This window comes from Giraffa tippelskirchi, chromosome 14 (genome assembly GCF_054371585.1).
Source record: "Giraffa tippelskirchi isolate mGirTip1 chromosome 14, T2T-mGirTip1v1.2.pri, whole genome shotgun sequence".
Lineage (NCBI taxonomy): Eukaryota > Metazoa > Chordata > Mammalia > Artiodactyla > Giraffidae > Giraffa > Giraffa tippelskirchi.
In genome coordinates this window covers 19,384,511-19,410,194 of record NC_137288.1, presented here as the reverse complement: position 1 = coordinate 19,410,194, position 25,684 = coordinate 19,384,511, and the positions used below count along the sequence as shown (strand labels likewise).

Below are 25,684 nucleotides of genomic sequence, written 5' to 3'. Positions count from 1 at the left end.
GGCCGAGGGCTGCCCCATGCAGGTGGGGGGGGACAGCCCCCCAGACAACGGGGGCAAAGGGAGACCCACCCTCGAGACTCATCTCCCCGTAAGTCAACAGTGTAACTGGCCACAGGACGGGCTCCTGTCCTCTCGTCAAACAAGGCTCAGAAAGTACCACCAACTTCTCAGGATCACTCATGGTTTACCTATTCAGTTGTTAACATGTCCTTTTATGAAGTCTGGCTGTGAAATCAGACTGTAACTCTTAAGAATACAATTCAACTTATCCCACAAGACTCTCCTCCATAAAAGAGAACAAACACGAGGGGAACTTCAGAAGAAGCTCAGATTTTTACAGCACCATCACTTCCAAGGAAGTGGGGTGGACAGGTAACTGACAACAGGAGTGCAAAGAATCCAACTACAGCTGAGCCTCCCAGTCTGCTGACAGCCCGGGCCTGCGCCCCGTGGGCCCTGGACAGAGGGGACAGAGACTGAGAAACGTACGGCTTACTGGTTTATCTGAACAGTCTCAGTTCTGTCCTTGAATTAAATAAGAACCCCCAAGAAGCTACAGTTCTGGTCATTTAGTCAATCCCCTCCTTGAAAAACGCCTCATGGCTCCTTTGCTTCAGTGAATGTCTTCATCTCTGAGGGTCACTAAGAAAGAGACACACAAAACTTGCTTTCCATTTATTCTCAAACTATCTCAGGAACTGACACTATGCATAGATACTGACACAGACATGTATTTTCTCATACAGGAAATATCTTTTTTAAGTTAACAGATAAGAAAACCACCTTGACCAACCAGAGAATGGCATATGTCTCCTCCTTATTATGAGAACGTAGCTGGAGAAATTTTTAACACAGATTCTAGAATACAGATTAATCTGCAGAAATGTGTACCAGGGGTCCAATATTTGTTCACCTTTCCCACCGGCCCTAAGGCAGCTGTCGCAGGCCCCGCGTTGAGGGGCACTATGCAGGTGTGTCTACACACCACAGCCCTCCCCCGTCCCTCTCCGCCCCCTCGCCCAGTAAACCACGCCTGAAATCCGCACTCCCCTCTGTCGTGCTCTCTGCCCTGGTTGACACGGGGCTTCTGCATGGGACCAACACCCGTCTGACCTTCTGATGGTGAAGACAGAGGGGCCTCACAGCCAAGACTCCACGACGCTCAGCAGAAGCTAGGAGGAGCCCACTTCCCACCCTCGAGACAACGTTCTGAGCCGCCGACAGAGATCACAGCGACAGCATAGAAGAAGGGGTTTCACCCCTCTTCCCCGGATCTCCCACCAGCCCCGGGGCAGAGGCTCGCTGGGCACGCTCTGTCCTCCCCGCCCCTCCCCTCATGCCTCTGCACCAAGCACGTCCCATGGCAGGCGGGTTTCGGGGAGCCCCTCCCTTGTCTTCCTGTGGGGTCTGCTCCACAAGCCCCGGCGGGGCTGGTCAGGGCAGGTCCCGTGGTGGCACTGCAGGCTGCGGGGGAAGCCTGCCCACCTCTAGGGGACAGCGAGTCCTCCAGGAAAACAGACCTGAGGCCACTTTCGCCAACGGCTACATCAAGAACAAGTGTGACCTTCGAGCAAAGAGTATCCCTTTCCTAAAACACTTAAGTGCAAACCTTTGAAAATTTCACTCGGTAGACATATGTCTGAAACCACTCTCAAAATTCTTCTAAATTCTCAAAAATGGTTCAGAAGCTCTCACTAGTTTTCACAACTTCCATCAAAACGGCACCGGACACGACAGCAATGTGCGGGCTTCTCCTTACTTGTCGCTGGCCAGGTGATAGAAGCGCCTGTTCACGCACCCGGCGCACAGCAGGGCCACCGCATCCAGGTAGGAAAGGATCTTCAGCAGGACCTCTGTGGGCAGACTGGGGGGCAGGAGGGGAGAGTCAGAGCAGCTTCCAGGAAACACCGGGCCGTTAATCCCCCAGCGCAAGAGGCCCTTTCCGTGCAGCAGGCCCGGGGCGCCCATCTCAGCTCTGCCGGTGTCTCTCGCTCTCCTCTCCTCGAGGAGCAGGGACACAGGCAGAGAAGTGAACGAGGCAATGTCAGAAAGCAAACGGCATCCACCTCTGGGCGTACAGCCCCACGGGGAGAACAAGGCCCAGCCCTGCCCTGGGGCTGCGGGCTCCGCCCTCGCCCACCCCCAGCACCCCGCTCAGCATCAGGGGCAGCCCCCCACCGCGCTGCCCCTCTCTGGAGGCTCTTCTCCAAGCCCTTTCGTCTCCGTGTTCAGTTCTCAGCCTAAATGTCAGCTCCTCAAGAGAAGTCTTGCCTGACCATCCCACCCTACTAATCTGGACTGAAGAGGCCCTTTGCTTTCTGGACAGCACACACCCCAATCTATCATCCACTCCTTGTTTTAATCTGGGTCCTCCACAGGACTGGAAGCCTCATGAGGACACATGTGGGTGGTTCACCAACTGCTTCCTTCCCCAGACAGAGCATTCGGTTCAGAGGAGGCCCTCAGGTATCCATGAACAGATCAGCTGAAGCGCTATTGGTTCTAGCTCTCCTATCAGATTACTGCATGACAGATTCTATTCCCAGAGAAGAATAAGAAAACAATTCTTTTTTTTTTTTTTTTAAGAAGACAACTCTTGAGAGTGCCTCGGATAATAAGATCAAACCAGTCAATCCTAAAGGAAATCAATCTTGAATTGGAAGGACTGAAGCTGAAGCTCCAATACTTTGGCTGCCTAAGGCAAAGAGCCTACTCATTGGAAAAGACCCTGATGCTGGGAAAGATTGAGGGCAGGAGGAGAGGGGGACGACAGAGGATGAGATGGTTGGATGGCATCACCGACTCGATGGACATGGGTTTGAGCAAATTCTAGGAGACAGCGAAGGACAGGGAGACTGGCGTGCTGCAGTCCATGGGGTCGCAAAGAATCAGACACGACTGAGTGAATGAACAACAACAAAATTCCTAGAGTGTACGGTTTAAAGTCTAAATCCATGTCCTTAGTTAAATCTTTCTTTTTTGACTTTTCGTTTCTTTTTAAAAACATAGTAAAAGTATGGACACTGTTACCTGAGCTAGTTACAATGCGATATTAAAAGTCCAAAGCCTGAACTCAGGCTTCATGTTTGAATCCGAGTTCTGCAGCGCGTGGACTAGGTGAGCCCGCTCCCCGCCCTGTAAGACGTCCCGGTGGTGCCGGCTTTCCAGGACTGCACACAACACTGAGCACACAGCTGCTGCTCCAGAGATGTTACTACAGTATGAAGCCACAGGCATTTCAGCATCAATTTCAAATACCAACACATTTTTTCAGTTTCTAAGATCTTGTTGTTGAGGGTCACAGAACAGAACCTGACATGATAAAAAGGGGTTCCCAAAATCCTGAAAGCCAAGTAAGTCAGAGACCTCTGTGCTCTCCAAAGGACACACTTTAATCTTTCTCCTTTTTCAAGGGTCTTTACCAAGTGGAAAGTGAATAATTGTGAAGAACATTTTTACAAAAGGAAAATAAAATGCACTTGTCACTTTTATAAGTTCAGCTTCATGAAACTAGTCTGACGATGACAGTGACAGGCTGTGGTGACTCACAGCCAGCTCTCCACGTTGTACATTCTCCCCACACACTTCTATTCTTAGAGAGCTCAAAACAGCAACCTGGTGTATCCGGCCCTAAACTTTCTCTAATAACGCCGCCCCTGAGCCCCGAGCTGCGGCAGAGCACCTCTGCCCCTTACCTGTCCAGGGACGTGGAACAGCCCTCGCGGGGCCTCCCGCAGACCTTGTCCTGCTGGGCACAGCGACTCATGGCAGCGGGGCCTGCGGGCAGCATGGCGCCTGGCCTTGATCTGAAAGCAGACGTGGAAAATACAAATTACAAAGGTGAACTGTCCATTCCCCTCTGTGAAACAGAAAGGATTCACACACTCTGAAGCCCACTCACTGTGAAACTTCTTCTACAGAAGTTGGGGGGTGGGGGCAGTCAGACATTCAGTGTCCTGAGCAAACCTGAAGGCTGGGCTGACTCTGCTGCGTCTTATAAACCGTCAGCACATCAAAAGGTGCTACAGAGAGAACTTAGTGAAAACAGTGAAGCAATTATCCTTCAATTAAAAATAAATACATTAAAAAAAAAGTACTTAATGGAAACAAAAAGGGAAAAAATAAAATGTGTCAACTGTCCAGTTTAAATAACACAATAGAAAAACAGTAACGTTAACATCAGTAGAGTTAAAAAAAAAAACAAAACTTAAATTCCTGAACTGGATCTGGCACTGTCTCAAGGTCTGCCCATCTTAGAGGGCTAACAAGCGGTTCTAGTTCTGGCTCCGGCAGTCACAGCCGCAGGAGGACCAAACACCCACCCACCAAAATTAATGTTCATTACAGTCACTCCTCAAGACCAGCCATTCTCAACAGCAGCTGGGCAGGGATCTGAGACACCCAGAAAGCCAGCAAGCTCACAGCTCCTGGTGGACACGCTGCTTCTCCTGGGGAGATCTGGACCCTGCTTCTTTACCTGCCCTCCCCGCACACATGACACCCCCCCACCCCGCCCGCCACCACACACACATATACCATTCACTGACCCTCCCAGCCAGCATCCCATTTCAGAAGCGACTGGAACCTAGACCATGCAGTATCCACATGCTTCATTCACCAAACCTATGGCTCTGAGGATACACTCTGTTCACAACAGGTGTAATCACCCCATCCCATTTTTCCTACCAGATATGTGCGATGACTGGGGGGCAACGGGAGGGGACCCCAAGAACTTGGAAGTCAGGGCAATAGCCTCTCTGGGAGCAGAAGAATGAAGTCCACATGGACAGATCAGACAGAGGAAGGCCCTTGACCGTGAGCACAGCCTGCTCTCAGGAGGCTGGGGACGGTGCTGCCCACAGACTTGGCATCAGTTGGTGCCTGCCGTGGAGACACACATGCCAGGATGGACATGCCAGCAAGCACTCAGATAGCCTGATGATTCCCCAGGCGCTTCTGAGCAGCCAGAGCACGAGTCTCTCTTCCCTTGCTAGATTTTTCTCTTCAGAAACGAGCATACTGGCTGGCACATGGCAGGCCCTCAGGAAACAATGTGATCCTCTGTGCGCTGGCATCTCAACCCAGGAGAGGCAGAGTACTATCCAGATCCTGCTGCTCCTCCATCCCAGCTTCCTGCAGCAGGAGGCACTCTGGTGCTCTTCATCTTACTTGACTTCCTGGCCAAGTGCAGAAATGCACAGCGGGAGAGGGCAGGGCGAGATGCTCCTTGGAAAGCTCTGCAATGCCCTCTCCCCCTTTAGTCAGAGAATCCCACCTGGGCAGTAATTTTTATACTTCTATTGACATTTTTGTTTAAGCAAAGATTTCCATAGCCAACAAGCTTCAAGTCCACTGATCCTGCTATAATGGTTGCTACTGCTGCTGCTAAGTCGCTTCAGTCATGTCCGACTCTGTGTGACCCCATAGACGGCAGCCCACCAGGCTCCTCCGTCCCTGGGATTCTCCAGGCAAGAACACTGGAGTGGGTTGCCATTTCCTTCTCCAATGCATGAAAGGGAAAAGTGAAAGTGAAGTCGCTCAGTCATGTCCGGCTCTTCGCGACCTCATGGACTGCAGCCTACCAGGCTCCTACGTCCATGGGATTTTCCAGGCAAGAGTACTGGAGTGGGGTACCATTGCCTTCTTCGGCTATAATAGCAACCAAGGGTAAAAGACAATTTCCTAATTGTCTTAATTTCCTAGGGCTGCCTTAACAAAGTGGGCTTCCCAGGTGGCTCAGAGGCAAAGATTCTGCCTGCCATGCAGGAGACGTAGTTTTGACCCCTGAGTTGGGAAGATCTTCTGATGAAGGAAGTGGTAACCCACCCCAGGATTCTTGCCTGGGAAATCCCATGGACAGAGGAGCCTGGCAGGCTGCAGTCCAGGGAGTCATAGAGTCAGAAGAAACTGAGCAAACACAACTTAAAGTACCTTAAACCAGGGTGGCTTAAAACAACAGTGACATACTGTCTCACAGACCTAGGTGCCAAACAGGAAAACCAAGGTTTTGGGAGGGCCATGCTCCCTCCCCAGGCTCTGGGACAGACTCGGTCCCGCCTCTTCCAACTTCTGATGGCGCTGACAGTCCTCAGTGTTCTCTGACTCTTGGCAGCTAAGCTAACCCCAACCTCTGCTCCCTCCTGACAAGGCGGTCTTCCCGCTGTGTGTGTCTTCCTATACAGCAGCAGTCACGTTCCGTATAGGACCCACCCTGATCCAGCATCACCTCATTTTAGCTAATGACATCCACAGAGATCCTAATTCCAAATAAAGGCCAATCCTGAGGTTCTGGGTAGACACGAACTTGGAAAGAATGGGAAAAGGGGGCACAATACACAATTCAACACTACACACACAGTTTTTTTAAGCATTCCTTATTTTAAGCAGCTAACCAATCCTGCAAACTGTAGATGACCTGGGTTACTTATTCAAAGAAAATATCTTAAAGAGACAAAGGTTTCTGAGCTTACTTAAGCTTTGAAGGATTTTTTTTTTACTCTTCCACCTAATAACAATATCTATCCAGTCCTCAATTGGTTACCCTTAGACCCCTACACAAGTGTGCCCAGAAGTCTGAGAGTCTGTACACAGGTAGAAACTATTGACTGATGACTGAGGAACGTCTCTCACAGATAGATACTATTTTATAACTTGAATACTGCTGTGGCTGATCAAATACAAATTTGTTTAGAAGCATTAGTAAATTGATAACAGCTTTTTGCCATTATGTATTTCTTCAATGAAAAGATGGAAAAAAAATCAAAACGATCACCCCAGGCCTTTCCAAGGAAACTGAAGAGAACTAAATTAATAGATCTATCCATCAGTTTCAATCCAGCAAATTGGCAAAGACCAAATAATCAATGATAAGGGTGGCTTGGCTGCAGATGAGCAGGCATGCTCCTTCACTACTGTGAGCACAGACTGGTGCCAAGGGCAGGGAAAGTCAAGTCCTAGTATATATCGAGATCCTTCAAATACATGTATTTTTTTAAGCCAAGAATTTCAGGTCTAGAAATATAGCCCAAGGCAAAAAAAAAAAAAAAGAGCCCCAAGGGTTCACTCAGGAACATCCATCTCAAAGTTGCCGACACTGGGAAAAGTACTAGAAACAGTATTTGGTTGTTGCTGTTTAGTCGTTAAGTCATTTCCAACTCTTTTGTGACCCCGTGGACTGTAGCCCGCCAGGCTCCTCTGTCCATGGAATTCTCCAGGTAAGAATACTGGAGTGGGTCACCATTCCTTTCTCCAGGGGATCTTCCCGACCCCGGGATCAAACCCGAATCTCCTGTACTGGCAGGTGGGTTGGTCACCGCTGAGCCACCAGGGAAGAAGCCCCTAGAAACAGTACAGGGATCAGTTCATGCCCATGGCCCCCATAAAGTAAGCAACATTCAGCCACTTAAAACAGACAGTTGCAACACAGGTGGAAGTGTTTGCATAAAAACAAGTTCACAGTGTCTGCACGGCCTGCTCCTTCACCTCCTACACACAGTGCGTGCGTGCTTAGTTGCTCAGTCACGTCCGACTCTTTCAGACATCACCATCTCACTGAGATCTTCCAGCCATGCCCTCTAAACTCCGATCTGCACGTCACACACACACGATGCCCCCCCATTTTTTTCCTTAGCACGCATCACTGTTGACACCACACATTTCGTTCACCCACCGTCATTGGGGTGGAAGGGCTTTGCTGGCAGGGCTTCTGCAACAGTTCTGTTCACTGCCTATTCTTCAGCACCCACAACACCCCCAGCATGAAGAAGGCATTCAATAAATATTTGCTAAATTAATAACAGATCGATCGAAAATGCAGATTCTATCAGCATACACTACAAAATCTTATATTTGTATCTCTCTCTTCAGAGAAAAAAACCAAACACATACACACAAAGAAAAGCAGTCTGCAAGGAAAGATAACAAGGTATTAACTGGTAATACATCTGATTCACAAGATTAGGGGATTATAGAGTTTTTGGTGGCGCTTGTTTATAAACAGAAGCTGGAAGATTGGAGAGAACACAGTGTGCTCTCTAATATTTCCTGTGTACTGAAAATGTACTGAATTGTAAGGGAGGGTTGTTGTTCTCCTTTCAGAACTGAGAACCCCAAACACAGGAAGGTTTGAGAGCACAGTTATCACAGCAAAAAAATATCCTTTCAGCTGGAGCCTTCATTCTCAAAGGCCCCCAAGCATTCTGGGTTCCAGGTCCTCCGAAATCCGGGAGTACACCCTGCAGAAAGCTCAAAACTTCTTTGAAGCCGTATTTAATATGAAAAATTAATGCAAATATTGCATTATAATGCAACTTATCAGTGTTTGTCTTATTATAAAAATGTATTATACTACCCACCAGTTATTTAACATTTTCCCCCAAAGCTGTTATATTAGTTTTCCATGTCAAGAAGGAATCCCCTGCCCACTGGCTCGTATCTGTTCGAAGTACAGCCTATTTGTTTCTGTTTTGTTTTTCTGTGATTAAACTAGACCTCCCGAGCCCCTCATTTCCAGAGCAGAAGACTAAGGCTCTAACAAGGTAATTAACAGTGACGTCTGTGTCACCATACATCTATCGTTTTGGACTTTGGCACGGTTGAGAGCACATCTGCATTTCTCCATAAAATAAACTAACTGCACATTCTTCAGGGCTACACAGTTCACCATCAGAAAGTCCCACACATGTCATGAAGCTCTGTATGGCTACAAAGTTAAGCAGTGCGCATTAAGCTTTATAACTAGTAAGATGAATTTAGTTTAAAACCGATTTTTTTTTTCAAGTGACAAACTTTACCTGATTGCTTTGAATTAAGTTCAGTATTTTAAAAGCCTACTTTCTGGGCCTGATTCTTAATATCTGATAAATCAAAGAAATTAGACCAAGCAGAAACTAAGCCAACTTGACAGCTTTCTGTGATATTCTTACAGTTTAAGATATTTATACAAATTCATATTTTGTGTTAAAAAATTTAAACATATTAAACATTTTGTGTGATTCTTTGTTAAAATCTAATTCTTTCTGCCTCGAGACATTAAAAACAACCACCTATTTAGACTATAATCATTCTTAAGATCTGACTTTTCTTGACCAGAAAGAATTTATATATCACCAAATCACAGACTGCCATGCACACTTCCATGCCAGGCATAATTACAGGCATTCTAATTACATCATTTCAACAAGAAGTTCACTCAACTTACAAAGTAATAGAAGATTCACCATGTAACAATCATCCTGCTTCCCACTAACAGAACTTTATATATGAAGACTAATTTTAGTAACAGTGGCAAATTGATTTAAAGTTCAATCTTCCTACTTTAAATTCCTGTCTTTCTCTCCTATATAATAGAAATTTTGCAGGCATTGTCACCATTTTGTCACGAGGCTTGTGATATGTAGAGCATTTACAGCTATTCTCAAGAACCAACTATCACTGTAATACCTAAGGATGGAGGCCCTGCTTCTGAAAATAGGGTAAACGGGGTAATGGATCCCGGCAGGATGGACATGGGACACAGTCCTGGAGACTCAGGGGAAAAAAATATACCTTAAGTAGTTGAGCTGGTAAGTAGTAGTCGTGTAGTGTTAGTCACTGCTTAGAACAGAATCCTTTTCTATGCTTAAACACAGACATCTGGTTTATTAGAAGGCATAATACGGCAGGCTCTCTATACCCATAAACCGAGAAGCAAAAAGCCAGTCCTCAAGAATGCAAATGGTCCTTAGCACTATTCCTCCACCTTGCAATCTAACTGGGAAGACAGGTGCAGAGCTAGGAACAGCTCACGATGAAAGAACGGGATGTAATAAGACATGACGACAGCACCGGGGATACTTCCTCCGACACCTGAGCCACTCACTCTGTGAAATGAGCCACTGTCTTTGGAGTTAAGCTGAAGTTCCTTTTGGAAAGGAATTGCCACCTCTTGCTCCCTGCCCCTTCCCCACCTCACTCCTCCAATCTCCTTCTGTGACTGCAGAAGAGGACCACCCTTCAGGCCCAGGGGAGCCGGAGAGAACCAAGAACCTGAGCGAAGACGAGCCCCCTGTCACCAGAACACCACCACACACACACACCCTCCTCCGCTTGGACAGGAAGACTGCAGAAGAGAATCAGGGAGCAAGCACCGCGGGGTGTCTGTCTATTAACAGAAGGCATCCCCCCAGGGTCTGCTCAGAAACGCAAACCTGGCAGTGATGGTGGAGGTACAGCTCCCAGACCAACCTGCCTAACAGGTTATCTGGTTAGGGGCAGAGTCCTCCGTTCGTGAACTGGGGGCAGGAGAGAAAACTGATTATGTTTTGATAAGTAGAATCGACTTTTCTAAGGTCATAAAAGAGACAACAGGTGACTCCCGGGCCCAGAATGAGCAAACAACTTCGGGAACGCGCTTTGGAAGGAGGCCGTGCCTACGATCCGACGCGGAAGCGCGGAGATTCGCACCTGTCCCCGCAGGGGGGCGCGTCCCCGCGGGGGCTCTCCGCTGGAGCTGCTCGGGGTCTAGTGGCTCGCACGCCCCTGTAGCCCCAGGGCCCACTAACTGAACGAACCGAGGAGACAGAATATTCCAGGGAAGCTCCTTGACTTGTACCGTGACTTGGGGTAACCCCGTGCTTCCAAGTTTTAAGACATTTCCTCCCTCCGTCCTTCCAGACCTTTCCCGCGCTAACGGGTCGGAATCAATGAAAATAAAGAGAAAGGGAGGCGGGGGAGTGAGGGGCTACTCCGGTCGGGGCTCCCCCGGCGCCCGTCCCCACCCCACTCCACCCTACCCCACCCCATCCCCGGAGAGTCACCTGAACCCTGCGGGCCCCGCGGCCGCCCCGGGGCTTCCGAAAGCTGAGCCAAAGCCAAGGGGCCGGGGCTGCTCCAAGAGGAACCGCCATTGCAGCTGCAGCAGCCGGCCGCGTCCGGTCGCCATGGATACCCAGCGCCGATACTCCTCCTCCGGGCCGTCGCACCGCCGGGCCACGCCCCTCGACGCTGGCGCGTGCGCAGAGGCGTAGTGGGGGGCGGGGCCGAGGACAACTCCGCCTGTCAGCCGGCTCCGGTGGGCCGGACGCCGGCGCAGACGCCGAGGACGCCTGGCGGCGGCGAGAGAGCAGCCAGGGCTCTGTGGTCCTGCGCAGCTCTGAGGCGGCTTCGCCCTCTCTACCTGCTTGCTCTGGGGTAGTCTGCTCTGCTTCGTGCCCGACTGGTTTAAGAACACCAAACAAAAAGGCTACATCGTCTGCCCAGAAGCAACAGCAGGGCCACGGTTAGACCGAGAATTTCCCAGTTGGCACGGCCCCCTCTAAAGGGGCACCGAGACAGGCGGTTTGTGACCGCGAACTTGATTTTTGCAAGTTCCTGAACTACGCGACGCCAGGGGCTCCCATACTTCCCTCCACCAACAAAGCCCCGCCTTCCTGTCAGGCCGAGCCGCGCGGCGCAGGGGCTTGTGGGAGGTCCCAAGCCGTCGGCGCGCGCCCCGGCCGCTTTGCACTGTGGGAGATGTAGTCCTTGAGAGTTCCGCACCGCGGCAGCTCCGGGAGGAGTGTCGCCCTCGAACTACCACTCCCAGGATTCCTAGCGGCCTTCCAGGTCCCTTTGCAAGGGGCCTAGCGGGGATCGGGTGAATGTCAGCAGAGAAAGGAATCCAAGTATTTTCAGTCCAGTGAAAGGAGAGCCGAAGGGAAGGGCAAGTGGGCGTCAGCTCCTTTCGGGAGACTTTCTGTGTTGATTGACGCAGCTGGAGCTAACGTTTTTGCCGAACACGCCGGTGCAGCGTCACCGGTGTGGACGCGAGGGCTCGAGCCCGCGTCCGGCCGAGTGTGTGGCAGGTCGCGACGGTCTGCTCTTCACAGCTGGCGTCTTCCCTGAGCGGGACGGCCTTCTGGGAACATGATCTGCACCCTCCTGCGAGCTGTGCGGTGCACGCAGAGGCTGCACGGGTGCCCCGGGAAGCCATGGTTTCGGCCACACTCCGTGCCTCACAGAGCTTGCTCGCAGACTGAGCCCAGGTGGAGATGGGGGCTGCAAGAGCAGAAGACGACGGCGCGACCTAGGTGTATTTGGGGCGTCACCCAGAGATCCATCTGGACGCAAGGACGGAGCCCCCAGAGCGCGAAGGAAGACGGCAGCAAGCAAGTGTCTGTGCAGAGGAGTCAGGGCCGGGAAACCGTCCTCTCGACGTCACAGAAAGGTAAAAGGATTCCCTGTAGCGATCAGTCTCTCAGCAAACGTGACGGGAGCTGCCAGCGCCCTTTATAAAAGTTCAGAGCCGAGAATAAACGGTTCACACAAATTAAAAGGTAGAACCGTTCAACACAGTTCAGAAGCAGAGAAGATAGGCCTGCAGTTTTCTTCCCAGATTTGAAAACTCACCTTTGAAGGTTGATTTTGATACAACTTTGCTGAATAATGTCTGTAGGATTTTTCTCAACTTTAATTAGTTTGGTGTGGAGAGAGCTTGTAAAACATAACAGTTGTTTAATGTTTTGTAACAGACAAGTAGATTTCCCAGGTGTTACTTCATCTCATTTGAGTCTCATCATTTACTTTTTCAGACAGGACTCAGTAGTATGTTAAGGCTTATTTCTCCAGTTTCGCACAACTGAAAATTGAATGTGAGTATTTCTAATCTCGGTTTCCTAATAGCCACGCCAGTACCTCTTAGGATAACCACACCTGTCTTTAGTCTCTAAGAATAGCGCTCTCTCTGACATTTGGCCCTTAGATGCAATGCTGTTTTTTATTTACTATTTTGATCAGTGGGAGGCAGCTTTAGAGGCTTCCATTCGACTTCACTCATTCTGGTATGGTGAGTAATGCGCCTCAAAGGACCTAGTTTAGGGACTGTTGTTGCTGATGACTGAGTATAGCCGTTCCAGTTACATTTTGAAAATCAGGGAAATGACCATCTGGTAAGTCCACCCAGCTGTGACCCTCTTACATGCCAGGCTCCTTAGTACATAGCCACCACAGGGTCTTAACAGAGGGACCATAGGGACTCCTTAGGTTATTGATGTCAGCTTAGACTCTGTCCAGTGGACCTTGAAGTGTCCCCTTTTCAAGCATAGGCTCACCAGGTTAATGGCCGAGGGGCTCAGGTGAAGGGCCGGGGGAATCTTATACTTGCTTACGTGCCTCCTGATGGACTTGACCTGCCTTCAGTAAATGAACGGCAGGAGTGAAGAGCGGTTCAGGCCCGGAAACCGAGCCGTTCACTGTCATGATTGTTCCCACGTGGCTTCAGTGCCGGGCCATCCCCAGGGCTGTCAGAGCGCCGTCTTCTATAACCCTGTGAACAGGGTTTTCCAGGCCGTCCCTCAGGACCGCTGGCCCTGGCGTATGACGCCCACTTGAGCACACCCACAGTTCGCTGAGGAAGTGCTGTCATTTTTACTTCACTCACTGTGGACCATGCTCGCTCCATCTTTCCAAGAGCGGCCCGAGCCGCGCACCAGCTCCCAGGCTGGTTGTCAGACTTCAGTATTTGATCGGAGAGTGCTGCCCTGTGGATCAGCTCCCACGCAGCCCAATCTGTACTTTGCACCCCTTCCCATCTCCCTTAGGATATAGCTGGCTCTGCTGGTGGGGCCTCTGGCCACTTCAGGAGTGGGATGGGCTGTTTCCTCCTTCCTTCCAGTTATGTTGTACCCTGGGCAGAGCACGTGTCTTGCAAGGTGGAAGCCCCCACCAGGTCTTCGAACAGGAGGAAGAGCTAGCCTTTAACTGGGAGGCGTGAGCTGCCACTTCATGTGGGAGGGTTCGGAGGAACTGGATCAAAGGATTTCCTCATCTTAGACAGTAAGGAGGCATTAAGATCAACTACCTAAAGTACTCCTCAGCCCTGCTCCCAGAGTCGGCTGTGGTTCTTTCCAAATAACTCTTCAGGTGATTCCGATACGCAGCTTTGACAGCAGCTGCTCCAGAACACGCGCCGACCCCTCCTGTGTCCCAAACCCACGCCTCACCTGCTGGACATCCTGAAGCCAAGAGCATCCGGCTCATGTCCAGCACACATGTAACCAGTGGTGTTTTCTCTTTACAGTGAAAGAAGCCGGAAGAGATTTTACCTACTTAATGGTGGTGCTTGTTGGAATCACCATTACAGGTTGAAATCACAGCAAGTATAAACCCCCTGAATGTCTTTTTCACTCTCCATTTGTCTCATTCTTGTTTTGCTAGATCTCCTTTTTCTGTGATTTTCAGGTGGCTTGTTTTACACGATCTTCAGAGAACTTTTTTCTTCATCTAGTCCGAATAAGATATATGGGAAAGCCCTAGAAAAGTGCAGATCGCATCCCGAGGTTAGTCTTCAAGGCTGAGTTACGCAAACTCCGACAATAGGGAGAAAAAAATGTTGGGGTGACCAGGAGAATGATGGGCAGAAGTCACATAGTGGTTCCGAGACTGGTGAAATTTATGTAACAATAAATCAGAATGATTGGGTTGTGATTATGCTGTTAGCTCTTTGTTCGCTACTTGAAATGCTTTGATTTATGGGCAGCACCCAGAGGTCCATACAGGGACATTTCAATTCTAATTATAAAAGCTTAGACTATACCAGCATATGAAACTCATGCAGTAAGTGTCCAGTCTTTTTAAAAACCTGATTCATGACCTCATGAGCATAGTAGGGATTGTTGGGTCTTACTGCGAGCACAGGGTGCACACCCACTCATGCCGGTGCGGTCTCTATCCTGTGTGCAAAAGAACACTGACATTTGAAGAGTGTACGCAACAAAGCCAAGGTGACCAAGCCAGTAAGAGGGAGAAAGTGAACGTGTTAGGCTCTCAGTCATGTCTGACTGCTCGCTACCCCATGGACTGTACCCCGCCAGGCTCCTCTGTCCATGGGATTCTCCAGGAAAGAATACTAGAGTGGGTTGCTATGCCCTCCTCCAGGAGATCTTCCCACTCAGGGATCAAGCTCCGGGTCTCCCGCATTTATACGCAGATTCTTTACCTTCTGAGCCATGAGGGAAGCCTGGCAAGAGGGCTTACCAGGTAAGAGCCAGAACCTAGTCCAAGTTTGTCTGATTCCAGATCTTAGGTCTTAAGCACAGCCTGCCTGAACCACACTCTAGAAGTAGGCAGACGCAGAAAAGCCGCGTTGATTTTTTTTTTAAAGCATCCCATCAAGAAGGAAGTTTTCCATAGGGCTTTCTAGTCACAGAGAGAAAGCCAGTGTAGCCTGTGAAGGCCCAGATTTCTTACTCCCTGGGTGGAAAGCTTCGGCATTGAAAAATCTAATTCACTGAAAGCTTAATTCTTGTACTTTGAAAGGATATGGCATATAGCATCATAAATCGCAGCACTGTTTCTCATATAGACCAAGGAGTGATAGCAGAGACAGTCCCTGGGGAGAGCAGGAAGGTCAGCCTAGGTCTTGTCAGCGTCCATGCCCTGCCCTGGGTTTCCCTGGGCACCGCCTCCATATGCTCCATCAGTGTCTAGTCCCGTCGGGACGGAAGCCTCAGGAACTAACGGTCTCTGACGTCTTTCCTTCTTACTGAACTTGGGCTATCTGAGAGCCGTGGGGGAGATGCCACTCTGAGTGAAACTCAGCAGGGAATAAGGAAGCTCCCACTGTAGTTACTGGGAAACCTAATTCTACCGGACAAGATACACTTTACACACTACAATGATAAATATGACCAGTCGCATAGTTAAATGTTGGAAGGGATTAAGAGTTGCTGCGTTGTGCACAAACTAGCCATTTATTGATGTTCAGCATTTGGAACAAAACAGAACTTCCCTGAATAAATGCGGAGTGGGATGTTTTCAAGCTCATAACTTAATTTGCTGCCTGAATGAGCTCTACAAAGACTAATTAAACTTTAACAATTTGATTTTGTCAGCATTTATTAGGGACCTATTCTTTGCCAGGCACTGTGACTGATTGCGGAGAAGGCAACGGCACCCAGTGCTCTTGCCTGGAGAATCCCATGGATGGAGGAGCCTGGTAGGCTGCAGTCCATGGGGTCTCGAAGAGTCGGACACGACTGAGTGACTTCACTTTCACGTGTTGGAAAGGGAAATGGCAACCCACTCCGGTGTTCTTGCCTGGAGAGTCCCGGGGACGGGGGAGCCTGGTGGGCTGCCGTCTGTGGGGTCGCACAGAGTCGGACACGACTGAAGCAACTTAGCAGCAGCAGCAGTGACTGATTGAAAAACATAAAATTCTAATGTTCTGATACTGACATGCTTAATCTATTAGAGTGAGTTATTTGAAAGAACTGTCCCATTTGTTTCAAATAAACAGTTCTTTAATATGTCTAATCTTACCTATTACTTCTTTTTATTTATGTCTGAAAATTTTGATACTGAAGATACTCAACAAACAAATATTTCCAGAGTTGAAGCAATATTTGTTTTACTTTCATATCAAATTTGTATTTTATGAAAATGTTCTGAAGTATTTGCATTTTCAGTTCAGTAAAAATTTCATTTCCACTTCATTCTGAGTTTTCCCACTAGGAATAATGGTTTCCTACCCCTTGATCTAGTTTGCTTTAAATAGGGTCATTGTTTTTTATATGTGTGTTTAGTGACCAAAGTATCATTTTGCTCTCATAGCTTTTAGTATCAGACACCATTGGGTAAATGTTGCTAAAAATGTTCAATGGGCATTAAGTAGAGTGAACTCTGGGAGATAATGAAGGGCAGGGGAACCTGGCGTGCTGCAGGTCACGGGGTCACTTGGTTTGTCAGAAAATATTTTTCCAGGGAACTTTAAATGCCCATAACCCTGACTGAGCAGGCCTGGTCTGTGTCCTCTAGGTCATCAGTGTCTTCGGCGAGCCTGTCAAAGGCTACGGGGAGGTGACGCGGCGAGGCCGAAGGCAGCATGTTAGGTATCGGGATCAGCCGGGATCCAGGGGGCTGGCGGGAGGGCTTAAGTGAGAGGAAGTCAGGCTTGTGTTGTTTCATTTTCTCCACAGCTTTATTGAATACGTAAAAGATGGGCTGAAACACATGCGAGTGAAGTTCTACATTCAGGGCTCGGAGCCTGGGAAGCAGGGAACCGTGCATCTTGAAGTGAAGGAGGTGAGGCCGTGTGGGGCAGGGGTCCCGAACCCAACTCATGGGAAGCGCTGAGGGGAAAGCAATGCCTTGATGCTCTTTCATTTATGTTTGTGTTTTTTTCCAGAACCCAGAAAGTGGTGAATATGAATTTCGATATATATTTGTAGAACTTGAACCCTATTCTAGAACTATTGTCATTGAAGATAATCGATCCTGAGACAATCAGACGAACAAGCAAGCTTGTGTTTCCTGATGGGTGTGGCAGGCTTTGATCTTCTCAGCCCTCAGCCAGCCTCTGTTTTGAATAAAACAGGAGGGAGTAAAGATCATAATAGTGAAGGCTACTGGGTACTTGTTACATTTAGACAAACTGAATTAGAGATTTTCTCATAGAGTGAAAAATCATGAAATAGAGCATAATTTATGTTAAATCTTTGCGTTAATGGTCACAGGCAGAGTTTCTGCTCTACTTGACATCTTTTATGATAAGAAATTTTTGTTATTAAAAGTTTTACACCAGTTTTACACAGTTTTATTTTTATTTTAAATAAAATAGAGTTCAATATTCAATGCTTTTTTATGTTGTATAAAATCTGTGAAATAAAATTGAAACTAATAAAAAGATGTTCAATTGAGAAAGAAGAAGTACATCAAGGCTATATATTGTCACCTTGCTTATTTAACTTATATGCAGAGTACATCATGCGAAGTCCTGGACTGGATGAAGCATAAGCTGGAATCAAGATTGCAGGGAGAAATATCAGTAACCTCAGATATGCAGATGACACCGCCTTTATAGCAGAAAGCAAAGAGAAACTAAAGAACCTCTTGATGAAAGTGAAAGAGGAGAGTGAAAAAGCTGGCTTAAAATTCAACATTCAAAAAATTAAGATGGCATCCAATCCCATCACTTCATGGCAAATAGATGGGGAAACAATGGAAACAGTGACGGACTTTATTTCCTTGGGCTCCAAAATCACTGCAAATGGTGACTGTAGCCATGAAATTAAAAGATGCTTGCTCCTTGAAAGAAAAGCCATGATAAACTTAGTGTATTAAAAAGCAGAGACATTACTTTGCCCACAAAGGTCTGTCTAGTGAAAACTATGGTTTTTCCAGTAGTCATGTATGGATGTGAGAGTTGGACCATAAAGAAAGTGAGCACTGAAGAATTGATGCTTTTGAACTGTGGTGTTGGAGAAGACTCTCGAGAGTCTCATGGACTGCAATAAGATCCAACCAGTCAATCCTAACGGAAATCAGGGCTGAATAATAATTGGAAGGACTGATGCTGAAGCTGAAGCTCCACTTTGGTCACCGGATGAGAACTGACTTATTGAAAAAGACCTGATGCTGGGAAAGATTGAAGGCGGGAGGATAAGAGGATGACAGAGGATGAGACGGTTGGATGGCATCACTGACTCGGTGGACATGAGTTTGAGCAAGCTCTGAGAGTTGATGATGGACAGGGAAGCCTGGCGTGCTGCAGTCCATGGGGTCACAAAGAGTTGGACGTGACTGAGCAACTGAACTGAATGAAAAGATGTCCAAAGCAGCTTCTTTCCATCTATTTTGGAATCAGACTCGAGATGAACATTTGAAAATATTTGAGAACTAACTATTTTAAGATGTTTTATCTGTGTTTTGCTACCAAACATTCTCAGGTAGTTGGAATTTTCTTAATCAGGCCTCTCATATTCCTTTCCTAGCAAAGCAGTCATGGAAGCTACCACTTAGTTGGGTAGGATTTGTCCTCCCCTCAGTGGCATTTTCAAAAGTCTTCTTTGAGAATTGGGGTCACAAGGCATTGTTTTTGCCCTGAAGTTATTGACCATGCATTTACAGCACACCAAGAGGTAGATGTCAATCTTCTGTAGCCCTGGCCATACATCTGCGTAGCCAAAAGTACCTCCTGCCAGATGTGGTCTCATCAAGTCCTCACAGCCACATGGGGCCGGCTAGATAGGGGACGTGGGGCTTTACTGTTACTGGGAACCAGAAACAGGCCTTCTCATTCATGCATTCAACCTTCCAGTGCCTTTTAAGGTATCATTTTCATTTTTGTACCTTCAGTTCTTAGCATATCAGGAAGATAGTAGGTTTTCAAAAGTTGTATTAAATCCAAGCCTTAGAAGCATCTAGACATACTTCTAAAACACAGACAACATGGTTCTCAGAAGCTGACTTTAAAAGCTGCTGAAGTCTTAGCATGCCAGCTCTAAGAAATAGAAGACTGAAAATTGTGGACACAGTATCGTCACAGCTGAAAGCATTCTTGAATCAGTAAAACAAAGTCACTCACAACCAAAATAATGTGTATCTAATGCCTCTGGAAGGTTGAAATTTCTCCAGGAGCAGGCTTGCAAAAAGGAAGACATGAATACTGCTCTTCAGAATACACACACACAAACACATCAGCAAAGGATGGTTTTGCAGCAAAAGAACAACCAGCTTATAAAGACTTCATGTGTAACAAAAAAACTCAGGTCTCCCACATTGCAGGCAGATTCTTTGCCAGCTGAGCCACAAGGGAAGCCCAAGAATACTGGAGTGGGTAGCCTATCCCTTCTCCAGCAGATCTGCCCAACCCAGGAATCAAACCGAGATCTCCGGCATTGAGGTGGATTCTTTCCCAAGTTATCAGGGAAGTCCTATGTAACAAAATGCAAAGAAAAAAAAATTAATGTTTTGATCATACAGATGGTGGAAGCACAGTAAATGCTTTGATACATGTGTATTGATTTGACCCTAAAGAGTTTTGTGCACTTTAGGAAAAAAAATTTTTTCATGATAAAATATTTCTTTGACTGCAGTGAAAATGGTGTGACTATTTTGGTGGCTCAGTAAAGAATCTGCCTGCAGTACATGAGACCTGGGTTCAATCCCTGGGTGGGAAAAATCCCCTGGAGGAGAGCATGGCTATCCACTCCAGTATTCTTGCCTGGAGAATCCCCATGAACAGAGGAGCCTGGCGGGCTACAGTCCATCAGGTGGCAGAGTCGGACACAACTGAGTGACTAACACATTTACCCAAAAACTCCCAACATAAACAGCTCAGAATAACCATTCGCATTAACCAGATATGCTGAGTATGTCTTTTCACCATGAGGCATCTGATGCTGGGGCAGTCAGTGATGTACACAGAGCTTCTAAGAAACGTGCCCCGCCACTTCCCCTGACACTCCAAGGACCTGCTGAGGCATCTGCTCCTCTTCCACTAAATCCCATTTCCAGATTCCCCACCCCAACCTAGGAAAGGATTAGTGGGTGCTTCTGTTTACAGTCATCATTACTAAGATCTCTGGTAAGTTGTAAAACGCTTCTCCTTCTCGTCTTTTCCCCTTTACATGGAATTTATGGGGAACTTTTATTAAAAACAGTTAACAGCAATGCAAAGACCTCATTAGATGTTTTGCATGTATCCATTCCGTGGATTGAAGATCTAAGGAATTTAAAAAATAATACTAAAAGGAAGCATGCCAAAGTGAAAAATTAGTTGAAATGGTCAAGTTCATCAGCTAGAGATCCTGGCTTTATTTCTGGCAACTAGTATCCATCGGGGCGTGTATTGCACACATTATATTTGATACATGTGGCAGCATCATGGGCTTCCCTGGTGGCTTAGTGGTAAAGAATCCGCCCGCAATACAGGAGAGGTGGTTTCGGTCCTGGGTTGGGAAGATCCCATGGAGAAGGAAACAGCAACCCATTCCAGTATTCTTGCCTGGAGAATTCCATGATCAAGTCATGTATCAAGTCATGGGGAGAATAGAGAAAAGCAGTGGAGGAAGAGAAGAACCAAGTGACTTGGCAGTAATGACACTCCAGTCCAGGGGAGCCTCAGTGATGAGAACTCATTATTCACATTCACCAACTGTTCTGCCACGTGCGAACATATACATGGGAATGTTCAGCTACTTAAACAAAGTTGTCAGAGAAGAGGCAACATTACAAAACAAACGTGCTCTGTGGGGCCCGCAGCTTCCTGCTTACAGAGGAGACTGAAGGCCTGTGTGTTGATTTCTCAAGGAACCAAAGAGGAGCAAACAATGAAGACCAGCTGTTCGGTTTTTCCAGGAAGCCACCGTTTGTGATGGGCTGCCCACAGACGCTCCCAGTTTTACTTAGGAGCAATTCAGATAAAAACCATCAAGCTATTAAGCTAAATGGCATGGTCATTAATATCTACTTGTATCTAACCTATAGTTATGTAAAGTGGACATAATACATCAAAATATTTCATTTTTCAAGTAGTTTCAAATAACTGGATTGTAACAGATTTATTCTTTTTCATGTCAGAGTTATAAAGATGTTCATTTCTGTCTTTTATCAAGCATGACGGCCTCATCATTAGTATTATTATTAATACTGGTTTATTTTATTTGGCTCAGATGGTAAAGAATCTGCCTGCAATGCAGGAGACCCAGGTTCCATACCTGGGTTGGGAAGATCCCCTGGAGAAGGAAATAGCAACCCACTCCAGTATTCTTGCTTGGAGAATTCCATGGACAGAGGAGCATGGTGGTCTACAGTCCATGGGGTCGCAGTATCATTTTATTTCAAATTTATGCAACCAGGACATGCCAGAACATATGCTAAGCTCCTCATGAGTGATGCCACCTGGCAGCCACCTTGCTTGCAGGGCTCACTGTACCCTCTGACTGTGTGAAGGAGCGCAGCCTGTGGCTTGACTGCTTCCGGTCCTTGAAGTGGCCTTGATTTGGTTGCTGTGGCTGTGGGCCTGAGCTGCCGGCACCCCTCCTCTGTCTGCAAAGGGCGCCTGCAGAGTTCTAGAGACAGGACTAGAGATTGGGGATCTCAGGGTGGGGGCACACAGGGGCCACTTGTTCCGGTACCCAGGCAACTTCACCAAGAAGCTCAGTCCCCAGGGGAACAGCCGGATGCAGTCTCTCTCACTTAAACCCATCACACCTCAGCTTCCCCACACTCTTCCACTCAGCATGTTCCCTTCTCCATCATTCTCTGACTCTCCACCCCCCTTCTCTCTCCAGTCCCCACCTCCCCCCTCCAGCTCCTCATCTTCTCACTATTGGCTCCTTAACTGACTGTAATGAAGACTTACAAACGTCTGTGTTCCTTCTTACTGATTGAAATCAGGCCAGGTGGATATTGGGCTTTCCTGGTGGCTCAGATGGTAAAGAATCTGCCTGCAATGCAGGAGACCCAGATTTAATCCCTGGATCAGGAAGATCCCCCGCAGAAGGAAATGGCAATCCACTCCAGTATTCTTGACTGGAGAATCCCATGGACAGAGGAGCCTGGCGGACTCTGGTCTATGGGGTCGCAAAGAGTCAAACACCACTGAGCAATTAACATGCACGCATACGCACATAGATCGATCTCTGGGTTTCTGGATCGGACGGAAGATGGGAGGATGAGTCTTACCAGTTGAGTACCCAACTAAAGGGCACCATTTAATCCATCACAGGGCCCAAGAATCTGTCATTCTTAATAGATTCATAGTCAAGTAACACAGATAAATCGGAACAACGGGCCAGGGGAAAGCCCACCATTGGTTCTCACTGCTTAGGAAGCTTGTCACTGTCCGTTTCCTGTATGTGCTGGTGTCTCTCTAACCAGGCCATCTTCTTCCTCGGGACAGAGCCTTAGCAGGGGCTTGGTACACACACAACCATGGACGCTGATGGCCCTGAGAGATGCTGCCTCGGGTTGCACTCACACAGATGCTAAGTCACTTCAGTTGTGTCCGACTCTGTGCGACCCCATAGACGGCAGCCCACCAGGCTTCCCTGTCCCTGGGATTCTCCAGGCAAGAATACTGGAGTGGGTTGCCATTTCCTTCTCCAGTACTCACACAGCTATTTCTCCAGAACTCAAATGTCTCATCCTGGCCCTTCCCCAGCCACGTGTCCCAGGGCTCCGCTCCCACCTGCTAGCAGGACATCTGCGGTCATTTAACAGACACCGGCTCACAGACGGCGGCTCAGTTTGGGAAGGACGATTAACCTGTGGCAGAGGTCAATTATCTGACTGTTTCTGGTGAGAGCAAAGAAGGTCGCCTGGAATGCGACTTCTGGTGGGCTCCTCGCATGCCCGGAGGGAAGCAGCAAACAGAGCCTTGTCCTCCAGCCTCCAGCAGAGCCTTCCCTGCGCTCCAGGCACTGGAGGAGCCCTTCAGAGCCAAGTGTCTACGAGGACCAGGGAGCAGGCTGTAACTGACAAGCTGCCCCTCAAACCCTGCCTTCAGTAGAGCTGACTCTTTTTTTCCCTGGAAACCCTAAAACCACAGGTGATAGTCTTCCATGATTCGGTGCCCTATAACCCAGCTGATCAGAGGTTAGAGAGCCATATTTAGGAATAAGAGAAGAGATTGAGCAGTAGATTACGCCCACAGTCGCCCAGCTGCTCAGGTTCAAATGGCAGTGAATTTCTTGAGTTCAATAGTTCAGGCCTTTGTCCCCCTTAATGCCTTTTACAGAAGTTACCATGAAGTCCTCGTGACAGGATTGCCAGAGGGACATCCAGCAGTGATTTTTCGGCTTACCTGCGAGGGACTTTAGAAATACCCTTTGGCACTTTATGGAAATTGTGACATTATGAAGCAGTATTCAAAGAAATGAACAATTTGTAGGAGAACAGTCTTCAGATTTGAGCACATTTGCAGAACGAGAAGGATGATAGAACTGTTTAATGTGCTTAAAAGGTTTATGTATGTTAATTAGATTTTGTATCTTGGTCAGAATAATTTACAGAGGGAAAAAGAAATAAACCCTTAGCTCTGAAGCATTTTTAATATGCCATTGGAATACCTTGTTCAAAATTACATTGAGCAGAACTTTTTGGAGAAATGTTTGAGTTGGGTCTGTTTTAAAACCTTGTCATTGAGTTCAACTACATTTTCAACTTAGGGTCCGGATTTATCCCTGAAAAGGAGAAATGGTTTCTTTGTACTATGAAATCTTCCCTCACCCACTACACTCTGCACAGAACATTCTTTTATCATTATAAATATCTCCTCCCACTGGCCTTGTTCATTATTAGGATTTTACTTGTAGGAGTCCGGTTTAGTCCTGGCCTGGGCTTGTCTTCAAAGCTGAGAGGGTGTCAGTAGCCACTCAAGGAGTTGGGGAGATGGGTCCCCGATCCCACACTCCCACTCAGCCACTGGGCCAGGAGCGCTGAGCCGTCCAGCTGACAGTAGAAGGAAAGATGCTCCTCCAGGCGGCTTTTGACTACAAAAACATTGTAGAAATCAACTATCATACAAGCCACATTTCCACTCTTTAGGAGAGGAGTCTGGGAAATCTTGACAGTGTTGTGAAAATCAAGATAGTCTTAAACTATGAGGGGGAAATCTGCAAATGTCTTATGGCCAAGTATCTAGGGACACAGCTGTTGAGCTACAGAGACCCGTAAATGGAACCCTTGTTCTGCCCCTGACGTGGCTGAGTCATATGGACACTCTCACTTGACCTCTCTGAGTGTCGATGCGTCTGCTGGCGACACGGAGACCAAGGAGCGTGAGGGTCAGAGGTGAACACGCATGTCCAGCTGAGTATGAGGCTGGAATATAGGAGGCTTGTAAGCAAAGTCTGCCATCACCATTTGGTCTACTTGCCTTTGTTCAAAAACAGCGATCCACCCTGAGACTAGAAGTCCTGAAATTAATGCCACATTTTTCTATACAGTGGAAATGCGTGACCACAAGAATTCAGTTTTATTTTCCAGGAACAGTCTAACATATGTAACTCAAGTATGCAGGGTTGAAATGCAAAAGAATGGGACTTCCCTGGTGGTCCAATGGTTAAGACTTTGCCCTTCCAATGCAGGGGGCACGGGTCAGTCCCTGGTTAGGGACTAAGATCCCGCATGAGACATGGCCAAAAAAGAAAACAGAAAATGTATCTATAAACAAGAACTAATGGCCATAAATTACCTAGAAAGAGAAGAATGTCAAGTTAATAAAACTAATATTTTTTTTTAAATGCAAAGGAACAACACAGAAATGAGAAACTGGGAAAAATCAACACACGGTGTATTTTTAAACAGAAGTGTTTTAAACAAAACTACCATAATAGCATATTTTTAAAGAAAAATATGCCCTTCATCCCCCTTCTACTTTACCAAATGCCACTAAAAAAACTATCTTTTTTTCTTAAATGACCTTCCCTTGAGTTAATGATAGCTACCCTTCCTGGTTTTTAAATACTTGGAGAGCAGCAAAAATTATAACTATTTTAATTGAAGATGTGAGCAATATAATGACTTACAATAATACATTATATAGCACCTCCAAGCTACCTCATAATTTACCCAAAGGGAATATACCTTAAAAGGAAAGGATCTAATTTTCCAACCAATTATCCTCCAATTAAAAATAAATACATTTTTTAAGAAGGAAAAGATATCCCATAATTTCCTTCTCCAATTAGCATATGATCAGGCATGTTGCTTCCCTTTCATTGCCATAAATTCTCAAATTGTTGCAGCATAAATCACTCTAAGCATTTTAGCATAAGAATAAAGATGTATCTGACACAGTGGGGGAGCTGGGAGGGGTCCTGGCTGGCAGGGGACAAGGGACAGTGAAAATGAGTCCATACTGGACAGGCCAGACTTCAGTGTCCAGCATACTGGGATGCAGGACAGGCAGCTGAGCCCACTGGACTTCTGCACAGCTCAAGAC

The 25,684-nt window shown here is 47.3% G+C and overlaps 2 protein-coding genes and 1 long non-coding RNA gene across 6 annotated transcripts in view; 2 read left to right on the top strand and 1 right to left on the bottom strand.

The window, feature by feature from the left end:
• The window catches only part of FBXO15 (F-box protein 15), a 39,216-nt gene extending 27,803 nt beyond the window's left edge, over positions 1–11,413 (bottom strand). For 2 of the 3 annotated variants that reach the window (XM_081562855.1, XM_081562856.1), the window contains exons 1-3: positions 10,797–11,413; positions 3,696–3,806; positions 1,760–1,864 (exon numbers count right to left, since the gene is read on the bottom strand). In XM_081562855.1, coding sequence (XP_081418981.1) covers positions 1,760–1,864; positions 3,696–3,806; positions 10,797–10,921 — 341 coding nt within the window. In that variant the 5' untranslated portion in view covers positions 10,922–11,413. Of the gene's footprint in view, positions 1–1,759; positions 1,895–3,672; positions 3,807–10,796 lie in introns of all 3 variants that reach the window. The other variant, XM_081562854.1, reaches the window with a different exon arrangement.
• Positions 11,414–11,605: 192 nt separating this feature from the next.
• On the top strand, positions 11,606–17,658 carry TIMM21 (translocase of inner mitochondrial membrane 21). Of its 2 annotated transcripts, none has more exons than XM_081562858.1 (6): positions 11,606–12,184; positions 14,036–14,098; positions 14,197–14,294; positions 16,771–16,844; positions 16,932–17,037; positions 17,141–17,658. In XM_081562858.1, the coding sequence occupies exons 1-6, from the start codon at positions 11,884–11,886 to the stop codon at positions 17,231–17,233; spliced, it is 735 nt and encodes a 244-aa protein (XP_081418984.1). In that variant the 5' UTR covers positions 11,606–11,883; the 3' UTR covers positions 17,234–17,658. The 2 variants fall into 2 exon arrangements, with proteins under 2 accessions (XP_081418984.1, XP_081418983.1); XM_081562857.1 differs by having other exon boundaries at positions 16,905–17,037.
• Positions 12,230–13,791, top strand: LOC145534718 (uncharacterized). The gene is made up of 3 exons (XR_014074899.1): positions 12,230–12,374; positions 12,549–12,608; positions 13,631–13,791. It is a non-coding gene; the product is annotated as an uncharacterized LOC145534718 (long non-coding RNA).
• Positions 17,659–25,684: the final 8,026 nt, after the last annotated feature.

Excerpts from the sequence above, each read along its gene's own strand:
- TIMM21 (XM_081562857.1), top strand. The coding sequence starts at position 11,884 with ATGATCTGCACCCTCCTGCGAGCTGTGCGGTGCACGCAGAGGCTGCAC. Across the intron at positions 12,185-14,035 it reads CCTCTCGACGTCACAGAAAG|TGAAAGAAGCCGGAAGAGAT; the intron begins GTAAAAGGATTC and ends TTCTCTTTACAG. Across the intron at positions 14,099-14,196 it reads TGTTGGAATCACCATTACAG|GTGGCTTGTTTTACACGATC; the intron begins GTTGAAATCACA and ends TGTGATTTTCAG.